Genomic DNA, 24,436 nt, shown 5'->3' with positions numbered 1-24,436 from the left:
TGCTGTGTCTGGATTATTACTGCTGTCTTGTCTAGATGATCCTGCAATGATTCTTTAACTCCATTCTGTTCCAGGGAAAATAATGACTCCATTATTTTCCCTGAAACAGAAGTCAAGATAACAGGTCTGTAATTACTCATGTCACCCTTTGATCCCCCTTTTTGAATTGGAGATACATTTGCACATCTCCAGTCCAAGGGGACCTCCCCCGAGTCCAAGGGGGAGGTCATAATTATGGCATAATTATCCCTTAGCCATAATTATGGCTAAGGGTTGCTTACTTCCTTTGACACCTCCTTTAATAGAACTGGATAGATCCCATCTACCTCAGGTGCCTTTATGTTTAACTTCAACAATTTCTCCTCCACTTTGCTCTCAGTTATTACAAAATCATTTAACTCCATATGGAAGAGAAGCCGAAACTACACAGTGAAGAATGGAATGAATTATATTAGAATCAGACTATCAGATAAGAAGAAAAACACATGGATTAGGCAGGAAACACAAATAAAGGACATTCTTATCAAAACTAAAGAACTGAAATGGACTTGGGCAGGACACAGCTCAAAGACGTGACAGATGGACTAAGAAAATAACAGAATAGTACCCAAGAGGAGCTAAAATAAAACCTGGAAGACAGCAATGGAGGTGGACAGACAAAATTCACGAGTTTGTGAGTAGTAAATGAATGGCCATTGCACAAAACAGAAGGAACTGGAAAGTTGCTGGAGAGGCCTTCAACCTGCACTGGATTGAAAATGGCTGATGATGAATCAAATGTGCAAAAAAAATTGACCAGTATTCCAGAGGGAAAACCTGCATAAATGAGCAAACTTCAATAAAAATTTTGTACATAACTACTTAATTGACTTCCATCTCTGCAGTGTGAAAGTGGTATGTGTTGGTGTGAGAAATTTGCCATTATCCCTCAATCAGAAAGCTGGACACTGCTGTTAATAATGCAATTATGCAAGCAACGTTAAGCAGAACCATGCATTTTGTATCTGGAGGTCCAGGTGCATAGTTGACTTTGGTTGTGGGGGAATCCTTTTGTTAAGCTACGTTATTATTTTGTCATGTAAGAAACATTTATGGGCTCCCCCTTCTGTGTCCAGGCTCAGTTAAATCGCATCCAGTGCACTCCTCTTTTGTATGTTTCGATGTCGAGCATCACATAGCATTCTTATAAAAGTATATTTGTAAATGTGGAAAATCCTTATAGACTATTGGTCAAAATTATCTATGCAGTCTTGTTGGCAGCATGTTAATTTTTTTAATACTTTTTTTTTCTAATACTATATATACAGTACTACAAACTGAATCCTGTATTTAGATTTGCTGCAGTTCTTGTTTTTTATTGTAGCAACAGCGTGAGGTGGAGCATTTATCACTTAGTAAGTATAGATATATACCTGATATATATTTATACTTACTTAATAGATATATTGCAGTTCTGGCAATATATCTATTGCAGTTTTCTCAGAAAAATAAAATTCACTAGAACTGGTTGGTTGTGAGAGAGATGCTCACAACCAGTGTGTGTGTCTCTCAGTTTAGTAATTTTATTGCCTAAGCTATTCATGCCAGTGAAACTGCAGACAGTCCAGATAAATTTCTAAACATTCTTTACCAGCAGCAGTGAGCGTATTAATGACATATTGTGCCATATGTTGCATAAGTAACCATGGCAATCAAAAATCTAATTAGTGTTATTGTAATGACCTTAACATTTAATTTGCCTTCATTGCAAATTCCATTGACCTATGATAGCACATATCTATGTCAATTACCATTGAAAATGTGCAGTCAGGGGAGGTTGAAAATATGAAAAGGACACCTATTAAAGTGTCTGTATTAGAAAATGTTCTTTTCGGAGAGGTCATTTAACATGTAATTTCTAATACTTCTGGCTGAGACCAAAGCCTGAGTATACACGTCAGGAGGTGTTCATTGAGAGAGAGAGAGAGAGAGAGAGAGAGAGAGAGAGAGAGAGAGAGAGAGAGAGAGAGAGAGAGATTTCACTGTAAAATCAAAATCTATTAATAAAAAGCACCAGGTTATCTTGTCCTTTGTGTGTGTCTTTGTTATTCAGCCTGAACAATTTAAAATGCATATAAAGAAATATGGTATTGTCTTAACTCACAATGGAACTGGTCCACCTTTCTCTCATCTGGTAGAAATTGATCTCTAACATTTTTCTGGTATCAACTAGACCAAATAGCTTTAGCTATTTTATCACTCCCCAAAATATATTTTGAGAAAATATATATTTTTTCTTTTGTGTTTTTTGCTGAAACATTTGCAATGAAGAATAAGTGCAAGAATTCTGCATAACAACATCATATTTTCTTTGTAATAACAACCATGTGATCACTGGGGACTAAAACAGTTCACCTTTAGTTCACCTTATTCTTTCAAATAAACTTAGAAACAGCCAGTTGATAAATTTTATTGTTGGATGATTCCTTCTCAGTATGATTTACCCAAATTCCAAAGTTTAGGAAGCCATTGGCAAACTGGATGTAGTAATGCATGTGTTTTTTTTTTTTTTTTTGTGTAAAAATATTTCATATTAAGATTACCAGAAAGAGCATCTTATCTACCCATATGTATTATGTCTGTAAATTGCATGTGTACTCTGGTCAGTTTGCCTGATAAAAAAAAAAATCTGAGCTCCTGGGAGAAAAGAACTTGCTATCCTTGCCTCAGACCAACTAACTCAGCCACAATATGAGAAAGATCTATAAAACTGCCTTGTGCACTTTTATGAATGGGATTTGAATCTAGATCTTTTCCATACATTGTGGGACACATTGATTACAACAAAAATGCAGCCCTCGAGGACTATAGTGTACAATGTTTGTTAATTGCTTGTATTCTCTAGTCAACTTGCCTGTTGCTGCTGGACAAAAAAAAAAAAAAAAAAAAAAGAGTTGCCCTCACAGAGACCAACTCACTCAGCCATTGAGTGAAAAACGCCCATAAAAATTTCTGCCATAATTAACAGAATTCAAACCTTGGCAATTTTGTGTGGAACACAGACTAATTATGTGACAGTCTGTGCTTCCATCAAATGACTTGATATAAAATTTCCACCATCTGTCCATATACTTTGCACCATACATACCATCCATCCATGCCATATCTTCCATAAACTATCTGCCATCCCAACTTTACAACCACCCACCCCACCACATTGGTAAAATTCAGACCCCATTACAAAGCAATACCCTGATATTGCCTTCCACTCAAAAACACTATTCTCTCATATAGGAATCCTTGCAGTCCTGAAAACATGAGAATCAGTATCAATCCTAATCCAAGCAGATTCTGCTGGTCAAGTGCAGCAGAATAGGGCACAAATGAGATGGTAAACAAGTTGAGCTTGGAGTCTTTATTACAGTTGATGTGCTCCCAGTATAGGCCTTGGGAGCAAGTGAAGTGCAGACTATTCTGGTTTAGAAGGATTTAGCTTATATATAAGGAAATGATTAAGAGATTTTTGTAATAAGATAGGTGAACTAGACTCAGAGTATGTCTACTTCTAGGTATTTAATGTAAAGCAACTTCTTGAACTGGCTAAAGATTAATTGTAAAGTGTATTGCTTGATATGACAGTATGCTACTGCAAGAGGATCTAGAAAAGTTGGGCAGTTGGGCTGAGAAATAACAATTGAAGTTTAAATACTGACAAATGCAAAATAGCAATAACCTCAGAGTAACAGTACCAACTGTGTGGTACTATGCTCAGGGTGGTGGAAAATGAAAAAGAACTAGGGACAATTGTGTAGTCATATATGAAGTTCTCTGAGCATTGCAAACAGTCTGCCAAAGCAGCTCATGGGGTTTTGTCAATGATATACAGGAATTTGGCTAGCAGGAATAAGAAGACGATTATCCCATTGTATAAGGCAATGGTCAGGCAACATCTTGAGTACTCCATACAGGTCTGGAGGTCTCATTTTAGGAAGTATGCAGAGCTGCTGGAACAAGTACAGAGAATGAGATTGGTGAGGAGCAGAAAGGGATGCTCTTACCTTAAAAGGTTTCAGTTCTGCAAATTGCAGTATCTGGAGACTAGGTTCCTGCGAGGTGATCTGATTGAGGTGTTTAAGGCTTTGAATGGATTGAGCAAGCTGAACGTTGACAAGGTTCTTCTTGCTCAGACTACACAGGAAGGAGGGAACACAAATTCAGTTTGAGGAAGGATAGTTGCAAAATAGATGTGTGGGAGTTTGTTAGCCAGCAAGTGGGTGATTGCTGGAACAAACTTCCATCTGTTTTTGTGGAAGTTGATAGCTTAAATAAATTCACGGAAGAACTAGACAAACTATTGGAGGGAATAAGTAGATGAAATAGGATGTGTATTATTTTATTTTTATTTTTTTTGGCTGATGCTGCTTTTTTTTTTAATCATTTGCCACTAATGCTAAATTCTAATAATATGGACTGCTCAATCTATCGAAGATAAGAACTGAGAGTCAGCTGGAATGACAGGAATGAAGGCAGAATAGCTCTTGAACAACCAGGGTGATATTACCTTCAGGAAGTATGTCTGTTGAATCATTGGAACCTGAAGGTTTGGCCAAACCCCACTGTGGACACTGTTGTTTAAGAGGGAGTAATTTGACTGCCGGGGGCCTCCAGGCTTCGAAATGGACTTGCTCAGTATATTATTGTTGTATGCCTCGTTCTCTGTATCTTCTTCTTCAGTGTATCAGTCTTTCAACTGGTTTACCCTTTTGATGAGCTGGCTCCATTTCTTGTGGTCTTGTGCTAGGTGTTTCACTTCTACATAGCTCCGAAGCCCAGTTTCCTTCAGAATTGTATTTATGATGGTGTTTCCTTGATCTTGTTTTCTTTTTCCTGGTTTGCCTTCCAGCATGTCCAGTAACATCCCTCTGTGCCTTGTATGTCTGATCCATTGTAGCCACTGTCTTCTGATTCTTCTTAGCAATTCCCTTTCTTCTCCTACCTATTGTAAAACCATGTTATTACTCATTTTTTTCTGTCCATCTAATCTTTTCCATTCTCCACCAGTACCACATTTCAAACCCTTGTAGTTTTTTTCAAGTTGGTTTTGTTTAATGCCCATGTTTCTGCTGAATACAGTGCAATTAACCAAATGTATGTTTTCATAATTATTTTTCTTAGATCTAGTTACATTTCTTTGGCTTAATAAAGAGATTTTACCTCTGAATACTTGTTTTGCCATGGCAATTCTTGAACTGATTTCACTGTGGCAAGATGCATCTTGTGTTATAATCTGTCCTAGATATTTGAATTTGAATTTTGTTGAGTGTTCTATTTTTCGGCATCAGTTTCAATGTGAAATTGTTTTGGCTTTTTACTTATCATACTCTTTGTTTTATTAGTGTTAATCTTCATTCCATATTTCTTCACTTTCTTGGTTAACTGTTTTCGCATATTGGATAACATTCTTGGGCTACCTGCAAGCATTACCTGATCATCTGCAAATTTGATTGCAAATATATTAAATAAACCTGGGGAAAGCAGGCATCCTTGTCTCACTCCTCTCCCTATTTTTGCTTTTTCTGTCAATTCTCCATTTAACTTGATGATGGCCTTTTGTCTTTTATACAAGTCAAATATTAACCTAATTAATCTTTGTGGACATCCTGTGTTTTCTAGTAGAGGAAAAAATTTGTTCCAAATTACCTTGTCAAATGCTTTTGCATAGTCAGTAAAGTACACATACAGATTCCTGCCATTGTTTATCATTCTTTCACCTAAGAATCTTAAAGTTCCTATTGCTTCTCTTGTCGATAAGTTCTTTCTGAACCCACATTATGTATCCTCTAAAAAGTGGTTGATGTAAGATTCTATTCATATTTTTATGATTTTTAACAGAATTTTTGATGCACATGATATGAGGCTGATTGTTCTGTAGTCTTTGCATTTGATTAGTGCAGATTTTTTTGATATTGGTACTATGACAGTTGTACAATGTTCTTCTGGCCATTTTCCTTCACTATATGCTTTCGAAATCAATCCAAATAGTGATTGCTTGACTTTGTCTCCACTGTTCTTTATTAATTCTGCTGTAATATTATCTATACCAGGAGCTTTAAGAAGTAACTTTAAAGCTAAATCAAATTCTTCTTTTAATATTTGATCTTTTAAGTTTTGTTGTTCTCCTTATCATATTTCCAAGTGTAGCTATATGGTTCCTTGTATAGATCTATGTACTTTCTCTGTCTCTTGTTGTTCTTTTGCATCTAGAATGGCATTGCCTTTTTAATTTCTGATTGCTCTGGAGCGAATTCCATTACATTTTGTTATTTCTTTAATTTTCTTGTAGGCACTATCTGTTCATCCATACTACATTAAAGTTTCAATTTCTTGGCATTGTTCTGTCCACCATTTATCTTTTGCTTTTCTGCATTCTCTATTAATTTCATTTTTGAAAGCATGATAATTATTTTTTCCATCTTTTGTTTTCATATTTTTGAAGATTCTTTGATCTGTCATTTGAAGGATGTTTTTTGTTATCTATGGGTTTTCTTTTTGCCTTGTTTCCATTTCCCAGAAATTTATGAGCTGCCTTTAATGTTATTCCACATTTGGTCAATCATACTTTCCTTATTTACCTCATTATAGTTATTTGTAGTATTCTGGAACAGTTTTCTTATTCTTTAGTTTTTCTAGGTCCCATTTATTATTTTTTTTTCCGTTAATTTTCTTTAGCTTCAGTTCTGTTATCATTTTCACCATTGAATGGTCACTGTCCACATCTGCTCCTGAAAAGACATGACATTTTTTACCTGATTGGGGTATCTTTTTTTTCACCAGAATGCAGTCTAACTTGATATCTACAAGAATCTCCAGGATTTTTCCATGTATACTTACATCATAGTGGTGAAATATTTGTAGTTGCCAAGTGTTGGCAACTATAAATCTTTCTTGAGGTCTCTGTATAATACTCTAAATTTGTATCTGTATGATATTGCCTGTGATACAATTTATTTATAAGGAAATGGGTAATAGTTTTTGTAATAAAGGTAGGTGTTCTAGAATCAGGGTATGTCTGCTGAGAGCTAAAATTAATAACGTTACCAACAGGCTGTCAATTTCAAGGAATGAGGGGAGGATAAAGAGCATTATTATATATGTGGAGACTAATGATATTAACTGTAGATGAACTGATAACCTGTTGGATAAGTATAGGGGCATGCTGAAAAAGTACTGTGAGTTAGGTTATATAGGAAAGATTATATGCTGAAAACCATGTGGATTAAATGAAAACTTGGACTCTCCAAGATGTTTAGGAGAGAAGGAATCTTTTGTAGAGATGCTTCTTATCATTCCAAAAAGTACCTTTTAGACCTGATATTTATATTTTTTTTAAAATAACCACTGTGAATATGAAAATGGTATTTTTATACATGGTCAAAGTTTATCAACCAGAAGTAAAAAAAAAAAAAAGTTAGCAAGGAATATTAAACATCCACTGTACTGTGGGAAAACAGGCCCTGCACTTCAGGTTACATATCGTACAAGTTTCTAGCGATGACCGACTAACTGGTTAAAATAAATTATATATACATAAAATAAAACGGATATAAAATAAGATAAAAGCATTAAAATACAATAAGATAAAAGCGCTAAAATATACAGAAGCTTTCGAGACGAAGTGCCTCTTCATGAGCCAGTCAGTGAATGGTGTACTGCAGTGTGTATTGTTGGTTACAACAGTAAAAGTCAGCTGAGCATGATCATGTATCATGAGTCTGGTGTCGGTAGAACAGAATTACATGTTGCCAGCACTCATTGCACTGCAATACAGTACATTCCATAATAGGGTGCAAGTGCACTCCCCTTATATGATTCACAGTACTATTATTGGTAGTTATGTGCAGTGCTTCAAGCCATGAGTGCTGGTGGTAATCACGTGAATAGTTGACGATTTCAATATCCCGTCAGGGATCAAGATTGTGCTGCTCGGCTATTGCAGAGCGTTCAAAATTAGCAGTTCACAAAGCCACCTCATATTCAGAAACCTAGTCTTTCAATCTTCTGCCAGACTCACCTACATAATACCCCCCACAATGTGGACACGTAATGCGGTACATGGAACCACTCCATAGGAAAGGAGGAACAGGTGTTTTCACCTTAGAAATAGACTGTAATTTTCTCACCGGAAGTTACACACATTGTATATGATAGAGACACAAAATCCGAACAAGATGTTCCGATACACCCAGATAATAGAGGACGTAGGTGGTAGAGATAAATTCATTGACGCAAGGAGGGTTAGATTGTGTAACAAATTCATGAGCCTGAAGTGCACATGTATCTAGAACCTGAGGTGGATAACCGCAATTTGAAAGCTCTACCCTAATTTTGGAAATCTCCAATTGCCTGACACCAGTCGAACTAGAGTGCATCCAAGCATGGGAGAATAAAGTGCAAGCAGTGCTACGCAAATGACCAGGGCCCTGCGCAAACCCATAATTGGTAAATTTGTCTGCACACATTGGTTTCCTAAAAACAGAAGTTACTAAACGCGAATCCACACATTAGACTAACACATCCAAAAAAAGGAAAAGTATTGTAAACTGAATGACAAGCGACAGGGAATTGAGATATTGCAGCAGTCAAGATTCCGATCCCCGAGGGACAATGGCAAATATATCGTCAACGTAATGACACCAGAGAGTGATAGAAACAAGCAAGTTCAAGAAAATCTGACTCAAATTCCTTCATGGTGATGTTGGCCACAATAGGACTAACAGGGTAACCCATAACTGCCCCCTTTGACAATATTCCATATCTTTCAACTACTGTAGTTGCAGTGTCTTATTGCTCTTGAAGCTTGCACATTATGAATTTCCATAATCAGTAGACTATAGAGTCATTGAACATGATTGTGCTCCCCCCCCCCCCCCCCCCGTTAAACACTGATTGAGAGAGGTACAAGAGAGCGAGGTTCTGTCTCTGCGGGAGTCAACCTGTCGCATGAAGCTTCCAGCGAATGTTCTTGCTAATCTTATTAGCTAAAAACCGAGAATTTTAATGATTTTATCTTATTTTATCTCTGTTTTGTTTTATATATATATATATCATTAATTTATTTTAACCAGTTAGTCGGTCGTCACTAGAAACTTGTATGATATGGTTCACTGTACTCTGTTTAAAATCCTGAGGCTATCAGGTAGTCCCATGTGATATCCTTTCCTCCTCCCCCTGATGATCTCGAATAATAAGAACATTTTGTCGTTCTATTTGGTATATGAAAAAAAAAATCATAATTACTTTTTTCTTTAATTGACAATATTCCATATCTTTCAACTACTGTAGTTGCAGTGTCTTATTGCTCTTGAAGCTTGCACATTATGAATTTCCATAATCAGTAGACTATAGAGTTTGGTGCATTCATGAGACATTTAACCCCTGGCTTAGTGCTGTGAAGGGTTTTGAAAAGTCTGGGTGTCTGCATATACCTTTACACCTTACAATAAAGATCATTTTGTTTTCCTTTAAAAAAAAAAAAAAAAAATCTTGAGTAAGTTATTAGAGAAACTTCAACTTCTATTCAGACTTCGAGAATTGTGTAATATAGAGAAATCAGAATGTGTGCTAAGAATCCTTTACAGTCTCCCATATTTACTGCAATTTTTAGAAATATAAATGCTTTCTAAATTTCCAATAATATAAATAATGAAGAGTTTTCTTTTACAGGTATATTGCTGTGTGCTCAGGTCTAAAGGTAGCATCAGGGTTGCTGTTTTTTCTGGACTGGTTATTGATATGTCATAAAAGGAGAAAAGAGAATAAAGACCCTGCAGTTGGTGTAAGGGAAATAATGTCTTCCATTATCTCTCTGGATCGTCTCTCAGCAATAGGTTTTTCAGATGAAAAAGATCGCACTACTGAAGACACACAACCACTGGAACGAGGAACAGATGAAGATGTCGATCAAGAACAAAGAAATCTCAGCAGGTTCTGAGATTTAGTCTTTTTAGGATGAAAATATATAACTTGTTTATATAGCTTTGTACAGTTGGACTTCTGAACTTCTTGATTAGCAGAATTTTATTTTTTTAAAATTGAAGGGGATAATGTAAATACCATTTCCATAAAATTGGAATGTTAGTTTAATAGCTAGTGATGGTTTAATTTTGGCTTCTGAAAAATTCAGAATTCTGGATTAATGAGATTTTCTGTTCTCCCATTTCAAATTATCCCATTTTGAGATCCCCACCTCCATTTTGGAAACCATTAATGTTTACTTTATAGACTTCCATATTAATTATCACTATTCCATTATTTTTAAGTAATTGAAAAAAGAACTGTTTACACATGTATAAACTTTATATGCTTAAAATAACTTAAAATAAATGGATCCTTCCCAACTTAGAGATGAAATCATATTGACGGAACAATTCTTGTCAACTTCTTTTGTATCAGCAAGTCCAGAAATTTAGAAGTCCTGCCATACATTTTAAACTGTATTTTAATTGTAAGTATACATATTTCTAGGAGGTTATTTAGAGCTGTATATGAGGTTAAAGGTAATATATACTTCACTGTAAATTGCAAGTAGTTTTATTTTGGGATTTCTATTTAGTGAGTAAGTACATCTGGTATTTAGTAAAGCAGGTTAAACATTGACTGTCCTAACAAACATAGATACTTACACAATGGGTACTTAGTCATTGGCTGGATCTTTGCTCTGATAGAAATGTATTTGTAATATAATTTGGGCATTTAAATTTTTTTAAGAATTAACATTTTTAATTCGGTATGTAGTCACTAAATATCTCTGAATTGATAAACTTTTCTAGTTTATACTGCAATTTGCTAGTTTTTTTTTTTTTTTTATACTTCTGTTCAACATTGAGATCATGCTTTAAATACTCGTTTTATGTAAGGTTTTAGTAATTATTTTAGATATATGTGATCCTAGTGTTGAGGTTAATCCTGAGGGGATTATGTTCTGTTTCCTTTTTTATTATTTTTTTATTTTTACTTTGTTTAGTAAGCAACCTTCTGATGGTCATGCTCATAGTAGAAGGAGAACAAAAAGTAATCCAGATGCTATAAAGACACTAGGAGACAAAGCTAGTTAAACCATTTATAACTTGCCACAACTTATTAGAGAAGAGATCATCCTCGTCGTAATCCAGGCCCACTTGACATCCTGAAGCAGAATGTTTATTTTACTACCTCTGTGAGAAAGAAATGGTTGTAAATGATTTGTGCAACATTAAGTGAATCTGTAATATTTAAATTGATGTTTTTATTAAGAAAATTTTTTTTTTTTTAATTTTTGTAGTCGTCATTTATAAAATTTCAATTGTCCAAGACTGCATCACAGTACACAGTGATGCCTATCAAGCTAAAACATAATGAAACTATAAAAAATAAGGAAAAACAAGAATTAGACCTCATCACCTATTTCCAAATTGATGCCCCCCCCCCACAGAAACAATATAGGCTAGGTTTTTTGCATTTTAAAACAGCCAGATGTGATACATGTCCATAATTTTTATTGTAGCTTTAAGACTTTCTAGTAATATGTTACTAAAACTGCTGTGTTTGATTGTGGTTTAAGATAATTTGTACAGCAACAGCTTTCCCATCTTCTTGCTAGAAGTAACAAGCTATTGAAGGGAAAAAATTGAAACATTGTGTGTCACTTTAATTAATTTTATACTTAGACTTTTGATACCTCTATTCTAGTAAGATAAATTCTCTTAGCAGTTCTATTTCTGAAAAGCATAGACCTCTGGTTTAAAGAAAAGAAAACATTTCATTGGTAAAATGGTATACAACACTTTCGCATTTTAATAATTTTTCACTTTTGTCATAGGTTTTTTTTTATAACTGGTAATTTTTATCACCTCATATTTCTTCATATCTTTTAAATAATTATTCTGTAATTGCAGTTTAAGAAGAAAACTCTATTGTAAAGTTGTTTTTTTCACCCATTTCATAAGAGCTCTATGCTCTTGCTGTTTTCTAAATCATATTTTTACAGTGGAGTTGGTTTAGGCATGGTTACTGCACATACATCATTTTTACTGCCAGGGTAGTATGAATGCATCGTTTAATTATATCTCATATTGTGAATACTTTCACAATGAGTGGCCGAGGTATTGCACTGATTTGAATAAGTAATACTTCACCAGTGGAGAAGACTAATGTTACTTATTCTCAGTGGATACCACCACCCAGACGGCACCGTTTCAAAGCGTGTTGGCTTACTAATCGGTGGGTAGGCAGGTACCCTGTGAACTCCACGATATGAGAAGGTATTTACAATATGAGATATAATTATATGCATAAGCTTGCTTTCTTACATCAAATGCCTCTACTAATGCTAATTAAATGATGCATTCAATACTACCTTGGTAGTAGAAATAATGTATGTGCAATAGCCATGCACAGACCAACTCCTTCATACTCATGGGCATTTAGCCAAGAAATATTTTTAGATTAAACCATGCACACCATCAGGCATCTCTCATATTGTGGAGTTATACTTCATAACTGGGTTGTCACTATTGCAACAGGGTACCTACCCACCCACTGATTAGTAAGCCAACAAGCTTCGAAATGGTGCTGTCTGGGTGGTGGCATCTGCCAAGAAATATTTTTAGATATTTTTGTTTAAAAAGAGTTGTTTTTGTCTTGGTCATCCTTACTCTTCAGTTTTATCAAAACTGTAAAATTTTGGTTCCTAGAAAAACATTTATTAGCTTTGTTCTTTCTTATATGGTAATTTATATAATTTATGCAAATGGTTTTTGATTATTCACTGCCAGCTGGCTTTGCAGACTTAGAACAGTTCACTGACTGGTGCTCTTCCTACACCAGTTAACTCTTCAGGAAAAACTTTTCCTATATATGATATACCCATCATGTACTGAGAAAAGTTTAATTTTAGTGAGAGATTTTAGAATAACTTTGTATTGGATGCATTCCAGTCAATCTAGTGTATGAGAGAGAGAGAGAGACTTTGTGCATTTAACTAGTTGAATGGGTATGATGGATATATCAGTACCAGTCTGTATGATTCAAAGCAGTCTCTTGCATTGATAGTTCCTTTTAGTACAAAAATCAAACAAGAGACGGCATTAGCTCCCTGCTAGAGTGGAAAAATACTTTCTTAAAACAAAATCTCCTGCAGTCAACTTATTGAGGACTTGCATATGTGTGTCTTTCAGAATATGGTGATTTTTTATAAAAGAAATGTTTGCCAAAATATTTTATAATCTTAGTATACCCAAGTTTTTGAAAAAAAAAACCGAGTTCTGTACACATTCTTTTTGTACAGAAAACTTTTAAGAAATTGCCATTGAAAACCTTTTCAGAGCACCATTTATCTTTACCACAGCACTCACACTGCCCTTTTATTCGTAGGAGAGTAGCAATTCAGATATTTCTGGATGCTAAAACCAGTGGTGCTTTAACTTTTTTGAGCTCCCTTATCTCAAAACATGTTTCTATGAACTTTTAACACACAGGTTATTCATGCAGTGGACAGAATTTCTGTTTTGTTTCTTGTGATTTTCTGACTTCTCTTATCAAACTAGCACAAGAAAGTTGAAAGTAACTTACCATCCCAGTTGATAAACTGGGTTATTAAAAATAAGGACTGAAGTTCTTTTTCTAAACTGGCAGAGGTTAAATGCAGTATTCAAATCACTTTGACTATAATACAGTATACTTTATTCAACTGTTAATATAAAATTGGTGGCAAATGTTTCTTTGATACTGCACAGATTTTGAACTCAGAAATTGGTATTACTTATTAGTAATATCAAATTATGTAAGCAAGCTTACACATCAGTAAAAAAATAAAAACTATCTAGATCATTTGTCCACTGCTTTTAATAATTTGTCTGATCATCCTTCAAATTTATTCAGGCAATCCACTTCCACAACACCAGGCAGAAGTTTGTTCTGCCAGTCACTCTTTGGCTGAAAGCAAATGTTTGCACATTTATTCTGAAACTACCTTTTCCAGTTTAAATTTTTCTCCTTGTGTTTGTTGTCTGAGAAAGAGTAAGGATATCATCAGCATTTAGTTTACTCAATCCATTTAAAGCCTTAAAAACTTCAGTCAAGTCTCCATCTCCTCACAGTTGTCTGGTTTCCAGGTGCTGTAATATACAGAAAGAAGAATTTAGTAAGAGTACCCTTTTGTGGCCCTGACTAATCTTGTTTCTCTTCGAACCCATTCCAAGCTCCATATCCTTCCTAAAACAAGGATTCCAAATCTGCATGTAGTGTTCAAGGTGCAGCCTATCCATTCCCTTTTACAACAATAATTTTTGCCTCCTTGCCCCTGCTGGAAAAGTTGCTGTATATCATTGAAAGTATCCCATGAACTGCCCTAGCAGTCTATCTGCACTGTTCAGAGAACATAGTGTCTGGCTGCACAGTTACTGCCCAGTTCTTTTTTGTCCTCCCCTACCTTCAGTGTGGTACCACACAGTTGGTACATTATTCTGGGATTACTGCTACTCATGTGCAGTATCTTGCATTTGTCAATGTTAAACTTCAGTTGCCACTTTTCAGTCCATCTGCCTAATTTTTCTAGATTTTAATGCAGTAGCATATCCTGATTACTGTCATTAACCACCCTACCAACTTGTATCATCTGAAAACTTAAGACATTAAGCCTGATATGCCCTTAATATTTAATAATATCAGTTTTTAATATCATTAATAAACATTAAAAACAATAAGAAGACCAGCACAGAACCCTGGGGAACCCCAGTAACATCAATCCATGAAGAGAAGTTGACCATTAATGACCATGCTGCCTCCTGCCATTCAACCATCCCATGACAATAACTTGCTCCTAATGCTACACTGCTTGAATTTGTACACTAGTCTTTCATGATGAATAGTATCAAAAGCTTTACTGAAATCTAAATATGTGAATTATTTTTTGAATCCAGTGGATTTGTTAAATGGAAATCTTGTCTTACCAATCTGAATAGCTACTATAATTTTATCACCTAGCACCAGTCCTTTATTGTTATCTAATATAAAATAAAAATTATCCACAGGCTATATTAAGTCTAAGTTTGAATGGGAATTTGCTATTCTCAATGTAAATATTTGTCAGGAGGCAAGCATACTTAAAAAAATAAGTGATAAATTATTAGTGACTTACCCCTACCTGCCATCGCAACTCCAGATGCATGCTAGCTTTTTTGTTGTGTATGTATGTGGGTTATATCTGGAAATTTTACATCTTTTATAGTTTTTATAAAAAATGTACTTTTTTTCATTCAGATTTTGGTTAAGTTTCTATAATATTTTTCAACTGACTTCTAAAATAGCAAGTAACCTGAAAATAACTTATACATTTGGTGGAGTTGAACCAAAGTCAGTACTGGAAGAAAGGGACTTAGGAGTTACAATATGGTCAGACATGAAGTTCTCCCAGCATTGTAGACAGGTTGCAAGGAAGGCCCATGGTGTCCTATCAATGATTTATCAAACATTTGCTAGTAGAGATAAGGATGTCATAATCCCATTATATAAGGCTATTGTTAGACCACACTTGGAATACTGTGTTCAAGTGTGGGGACCACACCTAAAAAAAAAAATACATCAAGCTTCTTGAAAGGATCCAAAGATGGGTAACTCGCCTGGTGAGTTTGCCAAAAGAGTGCCTTATGTGAACGATTTCAAATATGTGAGTTGCACAACTTTGAAACTAGACACGTTAGAAGCAACTTGATTGAGGTGTTTAAGGCTCTGATAGGCAATAGTAAAATGAATGATGATGAAATTTTCAAGGTTATAAATGATTATAGAACTAGGGGCCATAAATTCTAGTTAGAGAGATGTTTAGACTGGATTACAGGAAGTTTTTTTATTTTAGTCAGCAGGTTATAAATTACTGGAATAAGTTACCTGCATGGATAGTAGAGGCTGACAGTTTGGGGAAATTCAAAGGTCAGCTGGATAGTTACTTTCCCTCTTCCAGTTACCCACTGGAAGAGGGAAATGCATAGGTTGTCTATTTCCTTTTCTCTTATCATTATTTATTTTGATTAATTTTATAATTTTTTTTGTATTTTTATTTATTTTTTTTTTTTTAGTTTGTGCAGCATAAGCCTTAGGCTTCCTTGCACCATATAGCAATTACTAATACTAAACATTAAAATTTTCAAAGATGGACCTACCAAATTTATTTCTGTAGACTATTCAATTTGTTTATATTTTGTGTGGAGAACAATGTATGTCAGTCTGGTACTAAGATCACATGTTGATTGCACACCATAATTTGGTTTTGTTTTGTCTGTTAGGGCATAGTAAAATTTTTTTTTTTTCTGCTTCATTTGTGTCCTTTTATTCTTATCTAGCATTTTTCTAATTGTTTTTTTTTTCTTTAAAAAAGATTTTTTTTTTTTTTTTTTAAGATTGGGAAAAACTCCCAGAAAATAATTCTGTGACTGTTCTCTTTTTCATATAGACTGGATGACATATGCCTAATTGCTAGAATTAAAAAATTCTAGCAATTAGGCATAAAATTTTGTGGCTTACTAATAAAAATTAAAAAAAAAAAAAAAACCTTCCATATCATATGTAAAGATAGTGGTATTTATTTTTCACTGTGTTCTCGGTCAAGTAACTTTTAATACAAACAGTGCCAGGTTAAAAAAAAAAGCAAGAAATATTATCAAGAATGGAATTCAGATATTCTTCATCCATCTCATGTACAAAATTAGAACCCATTTCAGGTTTGAAATGAAAAAAATTAAGCCTTTGCTATAAACAGACTTCATTGCAGATTTCCTGAAAATGAAAGGATGCTACTGCTTCTCTAAAATATTTGATACCACAGTAGGTTAGCTGCCAGTGCACTAAAATTTTCCAAGAGCAAATTATTACACATTCATACAAATAATAGTGATACAGGTCACATGTGATCCATGATTTTGGACCTCTAGCTCCTGCTCAAACTGGTAGGAAGATGCAGTTCTGGCAATAGCATACATTGAATGCTATTGCCAGAACTGCAATATATCTATTAAGTGAATATAAATATATATCAGGTATATATCTATACTTACTAAGTGATAAATGCTCCACCTCAGTGCCTACACTGTACTTTGGCTCTTACAGTTAAGCATATACTCATTGACTGCAAACATTATCGGCAAGATTCAACTTTCTTATCTTTCTCTCAAATTTACAGGAACTTGACACTGCAGCACATCATTGGAGATGATGCTAACCTTGAATTTTTTTAATCTTCCTAAGAAGAATTTATATACTTTTTTTTCTGATCTTTGATGTACCAGTGTGTCTGCATTCTATATTTCTCAGATAAAGCAACAGTCACAATCTCGCTCTGATAGGTTTTTAGGAATTATTCTATGCATTTACTTCAGTTTGTGATAATATTAAAAAAATTCATAGTTATTTTTTTGTTAGATGGCTTTGAAAAATCCCCACTTTTCAGTGGTTCATTTTTATTTGGCAGTATGAGGCCTATGTTCTTCTGGGTGCATTTATTGAAATTTTGCAGAAATAATTATGAATTTATAAAAAAAATTCAGTTATTTTTCCAGAATTTCTCAGCATGTGTTCATTTAAAAATTTTGCGAGACCCCCCCCCCTCTTTTTTTTTTTTTTTTTTTCCTCAACAGAATCTGTTAAGGAAGAAAGGTCTCATTATTACATGATCACCCATTTTATATCTGTTGGCATGACTTTACCCAATTGACGCCTGGTTAAAAGCAATGCAGGGACTCTGTGTATCCAATATTATTGGATAAATACTATCAGGATGGCTGCTTTAAGCTGTGGAAAAGATTACATGGGGAATTTTTTTTTTCCTGGAATTACTAGAAATTTCTTTAGGCATGTAGATTTTTTTTCCTTGTCAGCTTGAATTCAAACATTAACAATCATTGTAGTTCTAAAAGTCCTTATAGTCAGTATAGGTCTAACCTCCAAGAATCTCTTTCTTTTAATCCAGCCTTTCCAAGTCATAATATAAAAAAAATGCACATACCTTTGTGCATATTTAGTAGGCAATTAAAAGAAAAAAAAAACTTTTAATACATTAATTTAACAAAATAATTACAGAAAAAATAATAATATGACCAAAACAACATTCCAGAAACAGGATTTTTTAGATATATATTTTTTTATGTCCTTCCACAAAAACAAACTGTGATTAAAAAAAAAAAAAAAAAAAGTTTCTTTTCACCTCTATTCCAAAAGGAATATAAAGTTCAAAAAAACCATCTAATTGCTGCCCAAAAAAATGCTTCATAGTTGTTTGAATTATGCTTCCACCACTTTTGTGGCTTGAAAGTGTCGGGTCTCCTATGTGAACAGTAGAAAACACAATAAATAGATTAGTATTATTGTACCAAGATTTAGTTTAAAACTTCCATGCAAAAATACTTTCTACAGTTTGTAGAATAGAGCTATCTCTACATTCCATAATGGACATTATTTTATCTTAAGTTTAAAAAAAAAAAAAAAAACAATTGATGTTTGTTGGAATGATACTTTACTAAAAGTTAGTTTCCAAGATGCATCTATTTCTCTGGTCATATTGTTATTTTTTTCTATACCTGTTTTCTTAATTGATTAGCAGTACAATTAACAAATAAAACATTGCTAAATTGCAGTCATTTCATTTTCTGAATGAGCTCTAACCCCTACAAATTCAGACATTTACTATTTCTCACTAAACTAGGATTGTGATTATTTAATTATAGTAATTACAATTAAAGATTAGGTTAATGCCATCTGATCGAATAATATTTATTCCATGTTGTAAACTAGTTAAGCATTGCTTGAAGAAATTATAAAATTCTTCATGTTGGAATTAGTAGAACGTAATGAAATGATAAATTAGTTAGCCATCAAACTCAATCATTTTAACCACTTGCACTTCCTAAGATACGAAAGTAAACCAATAACAAAAAATCACAGTATATTAAATCGTTCTCAGACTTGCAAAAACAAAATTAGTTTATTAATATATAATTTTATGAGCTAAAAGATTTTAACTTTTTTTTTTTTTGTAACTATATATATATATTTTTTTTTTTTTTTTTTTTTTTTTTGTGCAAGATCATATGGCCCTCTGTCTGCAGCTATTTTATAATATAAGATGCCTAAAGCTGGGCAGAAATTCAAAACAAAGTATTTATCTTATTTTGCATTTGTGACAATCGCTTTGCATTTAAAATTGAGTAGTTGCATCATCTATTGATGTAGAAGTATAATATTTTATTTATTATTATTCCTTTTTTTTTTTTTTTTTTTATTTTAACAATATCTAACAGAAAGAAAAAGCAAGTTAATTGGCCAGGATGATAGGGTGATAACTTCTTCATCGATGATGTGCTACATGGGTGATCACTCATAAAATTCTTATGGTATGTTAACAAAACACTTTAATTACTACTAACGTACAGTGTTTTTTGTTTTTTTTTACCACTCCCTTTTCCCAGTACAGGCAATTGCAGTACCTTATGCTAACTGAATAACATCTTAATCAGGTATATAGGTTCTAAAGCAGAACCTTTTATAGGTATTTATACATAAAATAAAGGTGGTGTAAATATCTGAATATTGTACCTTACTAATAATTAAAGTGTGGGTAGTGTAGTGTAGTTATTATATTTAAGGATAATTTCATAATTACATTCTTCCTGTTTAGTGATTGATTTTAACATTTTTTGGGTCTTAATTTTTGATTTAATATAATAATTTCTGCAAAATTTCTCACTTTCAAAAATATGTATGTATCATTTTCCTCCATGTATTTATATACTACATTACTTTGTTCCAATTAAGAGTTAATAGATGAGGGCTAGATTTCAAAAGCAGCCACTAAAGAAACATTTGAATGCACCAAAAAGGTTTGACAATTTTATATCAAATTATGTATGTGTTCAATAGCAGGATTTGAACCATTTGTAAGTTAGTGAGTTGCTGTGTCAATTTACTTTGCTAATTATAAATAACATTTTCTCTACAAGTATCTAGATAGACATTTTATCTCTCAAAACAATAGAATGCAACCGGAGTCCCCTACCACCTTTATCCAGATAATAAATGCTACCTCTAGAGAAGTGGCAGTGCATTACCCGTAAATGGCAGTTACATTTCTCTGAAAAAAAAGTGATTTTTTTTTTAAAGTGCAACAGCTGGACAACTGGCAGTTGCATTGTATTGCAACCATAGAGATGAAATTCCTGCTATAGGAACCTTGTAAACTATTTTTCCATTAAACTTTGTGCACCTTTTTTATTTCTAGATGAAAGTCAAAAGCTTTTTTTATTATTATTCTGTTAAATAAAAAAATATGTATTTTATCAGTACTATACTCCTACTCATTCACTGATAATTCAGGACAAATTCTGAAAATAACTTCTCATCTTGTCCTTTGTATATTTTGCTCTTAAAGTTTCTTAATATTTTCTTCATAAGGAGATTCCATTGCCCTTGCAGCTGTGCTGTTTTCCCACTTGGAGAATTGCTGTCGGGAACATGGTTTCCCCCCCTCCTCCATCATCTAAATATTATGATAATTCACAGGGCAAGCCATTTTTATTTTATGGATTTTTTTTGCTTTTATGAGAAAAGATACTACTTTAGCTATTCTCAAGTTTATCTCAAGTTTCACAATATATTTAAATGGAGAAAGAAATGTGCATGATTAGTGAATACTGTGAGAAATTTGTATGCAATATGATCCTGTACAACTGTCCTAGGCTCAATCCTGGGACATATTCGTCGAAACATTAAATTTGATCTTGCTGACAAAAATAACTTGGAGAACTGTTAGCTCTTCACACTTTTTGCATACAGGCATCCTTTGAGTTATCTGTTTAATGTATTCCTGGAAATTAATGCATAAGATGGGAATGTCATACCAATCAGTTATTATTGCTGATACCTGGTATATATGTATGTATCAATATTTTGACACAATCAGTTCTTACTGATTGCATCAAAATAATAGTTGTATTTTCAACAAAAATTATTTGAATATTTAGAACTTTTACAATGATTAAAACTCATATTTAATATAAAGTTCTCAATGGAAATTAATAATTAAATGAAGAAATAAAAATATCTGTGATGCATGAACATAGCAGAAGCAAACTGTCCTAATGTTACATGGAATAATATTGTATTAGCATATGTGTGATGTGATCATTATTTTATGTTTATGCAGATTATTTTATGCAGGCCTAATGGCTACAAAAAAAAAAAAAAAAAAAAAAAAAAATCAGATAGCTTGTGCATTTTTAAAACTTCCTTAATGTGCTGGTGGCAAATTCAACAGAACCCAGGGGAGATCTGTATTAATGTGCAACTTGTTTATGAAATGGATTTTGGTTTCTATGAATTGTGGTGCCACTTTTAATGTTAGCCATAATTTTACTTGAGCACATAATAGAAGTAACTATAAATGGTTTAAAAAACTTCAAATTTTCCATCTGGAATATCCTTGGAATATATCTTTATCATTGATTCCCTCAAGATTCTATGTACCAGTGCTACTACAACATAGTACATAGTTTCATTGAATGAATAATTTATAAAGCCATTTCAGTACCCTGTAGGCAATGTTGCATTTGCCTTATTCTTCATGCTGTTTAATGACCTATAGCAAATCTCCTTATTCCATTTCCTCCTTCGATTTTCGTGCATCATATAAATGTCATTACTGTGGATTTAGTGCATCAAATTGCTCCGAATATTTAGCCCAGAGATTGAGTGTACATACATATGTTGCTCACCTGATGGCCAGCTAGCCCTCCAGAAAATAACTAAACTGCCAACCTCCTTTATTGTAGATAAATTCCCATAATACTTTCTTCATAAACTTTAGTGGCTGATTTATCTTTGTCCAGTTTTGAAATCTTTAATAGTGCCTGTATTCTATTTATATAATTTACATATCTTAGAGCAATAGCTGTTCAAAATTAGAGAGATGGTAAGGGTTCTAATGGGCACACAACAGACATGAGAATGTGTTTTGTCCGTAGAAAAGTTCAGATTATAATTTAAGAAAATGTAACTTAGTTTAGAAACTAAAACTTCTTTGTATGTGCACCAATGAAAATTTTAAGTGACACACAAGATAATTTTAAATCTAGTGCCTGCCATTGGTGACATAGTGGTTTAATTTATAACACATGCTTGAGGATAAAAGTTCTATTTTGATATATAAACTGTGATTATTCTTCAGATATGTCAGTGTGCAATTGGTTTTAGAACCTAAAAAAAGTTATTACTCAGAATTTCTTACTGCTCTTCAAATTGTCTGTCATATAGACATCTATGTAGTCAATGTTTTAATTTATCTGCAGAAATGTGATTAGAGAGATGGCATGAAAATCTCTATAGGACAATAGAAATCTTTTGAGAACTCAGTTATCATGTTATCATAATCACTGTTAATGATGTTTTCTTTTATAAATTTTTCTACTTATTTAAATTTATGTAGATATATGATTTGTCTACATTATTTATAATTTTATTAAATATAGTTAATTTTTCTTTCTCTTTAAGTTAGTAATGTTTTTTTTTAAGTCTGTGGACCAGTAGTAAATGTTTACATAACTCTATTAATTGCATTGCTTTCTTTGTGTATTATTTATTAGTAAATATGTACTTAATGTGTAGCCATTTTTTGTAGTTAGATGTTTTATTTTTTTATGCTGAGTAGTGGAAGACTTTACTAGGCATCCTTAAGAATTGTATAACCTGCACTTTAGAAATAGATATTCAAAACCTCATATGTAAATAAATAATGACATTATACATGCTGATATAATGAGCACATTATATTATTCCAAAACTACAGTGTGTAGAAATGTTCCTTTGGATTAACAAAAACTCATCTATAAAGGCAATATGCAATATATCAAACATGTGAACATTGATATGAAATACATATGCTAAACTTTAAAGTACTATAATTCTATACTGTTTTTTACTTGCAAGTATGTTTTTTGAGCTTTTGTAAGATGTGACATTACTTCAGAAAATTTTTGGTCAATTATGAACCAACTGTTTAACCCTGATGTGATTAGTATTTACCATTGCAAATAGAATGCCACTGAAAAAGGCCTGCATTTATCCTTAATCTTATGACTGACATTTGTTTCCATTTGAGGGTTGCACCTTTCAGTGAGCCTCTTATGATATATTCTTTTTATGAACTAATATTTATAAAATTATACGTTAAAAGATCGGTGTTTCTCAAGAGAATTTCATGTTCTGGTTCCAAGATATGTTGCATGATCCCTATGGCACATCCCCTCCATAATTTGTGTCATTTTTGTTGGTACATCTAGTAGAATTATGCTTGTTTTGATAATTTTTCGCTCATTGGACTTCAGAATCTGTCTTAGTCTGTCAGTTTTCTGTATGCCTGTGTTTTGAACATGTTGTTTGTATTTATTAAGTTGCCACACTCTGCTTGAGGTGGATATTCATCCCAGAATTAAAAAAATATATATATATATAGTATTAGTATATAACTGGCAGAATGCAAAAGTTTATATAACATCTGCCTTTGGGGGGGGGGGGGAATAAGCATTTCAAAATAAAAGTGACAAGTCCTGTATATAAGTTCTCTTGATTCAGAGTAACTTTTCCCAACAGCTGATTGCTCTTTGACTAAAAACAAATTTTCTTACATCTAGTCTACCATTGTCTTTCCTGTACTTAAATCTGTGACCATGCCCAGAGCGAGCTGACATTAAGTGTGCTTAATTCTTTTAAGACCTTAAACATCTCAGTCAGATCTGCATGCAAGTGTCTGGTTTTTAGTTTCTAAATTTTTAAATAAAAATTTGATTTTGAAAAATGCCTTATTAGTGGTAACACTGTTCTTGCTAACTGCAAGAACCTGTGCAGTCCATAACCTTCACCATTTTATCTCTTTTGTTTCCAGCTAAAAATGATTGGCTGTCCCTAAATTAATGGCCTTGTAAGCAATATATAATTCATACTAATTCTTTGTATCTTTTACTTTAATACACTTGGTTCTTTGACTTACAAAAGTTGTTTTGAAGATGGATGTAGTATAAAATAGTGACATTGAGCTTGCTGAGTTAGTTGCTAGTTGAGTAAGTTAAGTGCAAATATGCTGGAGCAATATTTGGACCATGTGATCATGCGGTACAAGATTTTTGCAAGAGAAAGCAGCATCCAGTTGTTACTTTACAGCTCAATGTATTTCATGTTACTATTTAGAGTGGCAAAATGTTTATTTTTGGTGATTTGTAAGAAACCTTTATAAATGTTGAATTTTAGTTGATCTGGAGAAGAAGGAATTCATTCTAAATATAGTTGAGAATAAACAACTCATTATGAATATACAATTTCATTACTTATTCACATGTCAGGTGTTTGCAGCGATCAAGTGACCACATCACCCAAAATGAAATTA

The 24,436-nt window shown here is 33.2% G+C and overlaps 1 protein-coding gene across 3 annotated transcripts in view; it reads left to right on the top strand.

The window, feature by feature from the left end:
* Oatp30B (Organic anion transporting polypeptide 30B) overlaps positions 1-19,692 on the top strand; it is a 157,989-nt gene extending 138,297 nt beyond the window's left edge. For 2 of the 3 annotated variants that reach the window (XM_090385246.1, XM_090385244.1), the window contains 2 exons: positions 9,703-9,963; positions 11,003-11,189. In XM_090385246.1, the coding sequence (XP_090241372.1) occupies positions 9,703-9,963; positions 11,003-11,093 (352 nt within the window). In that variant the 3' untranslated portion in view covers positions 11,094-11,189. Of the gene's footprint in view, positions 1-9,702; positions 9,964-11,002; positions 11,190-19,304 lie in introns of those variants that run through there. The other variant, XM_090385245.1, reaches the window with a different exon arrangement.
* The last annotated feature ends 4,744 nt before the right edge of the window (positions 19,693-24,436 follow it).

Source organism: Mastigoproctus giganteus, chromosome 11, assembly GCF_048544385.1.
Source record: "Mastigoproctus giganteus isolate SK-2022 chromosome 11, ASM4854438v1, whole genome shotgun sequence".
Taxonomy (NCBI): domain Eukaryota; kingdom Metazoa; phylum Arthropoda; class Arachnida; order Uropygi; family Thelyphonidae; genus Mastigoproctus; species Mastigoproctus giganteus.
Note: the sequence above shows the minus strand (reverse complement) of the source record. Positions and strands in the feature narration are given on the sequence as shown.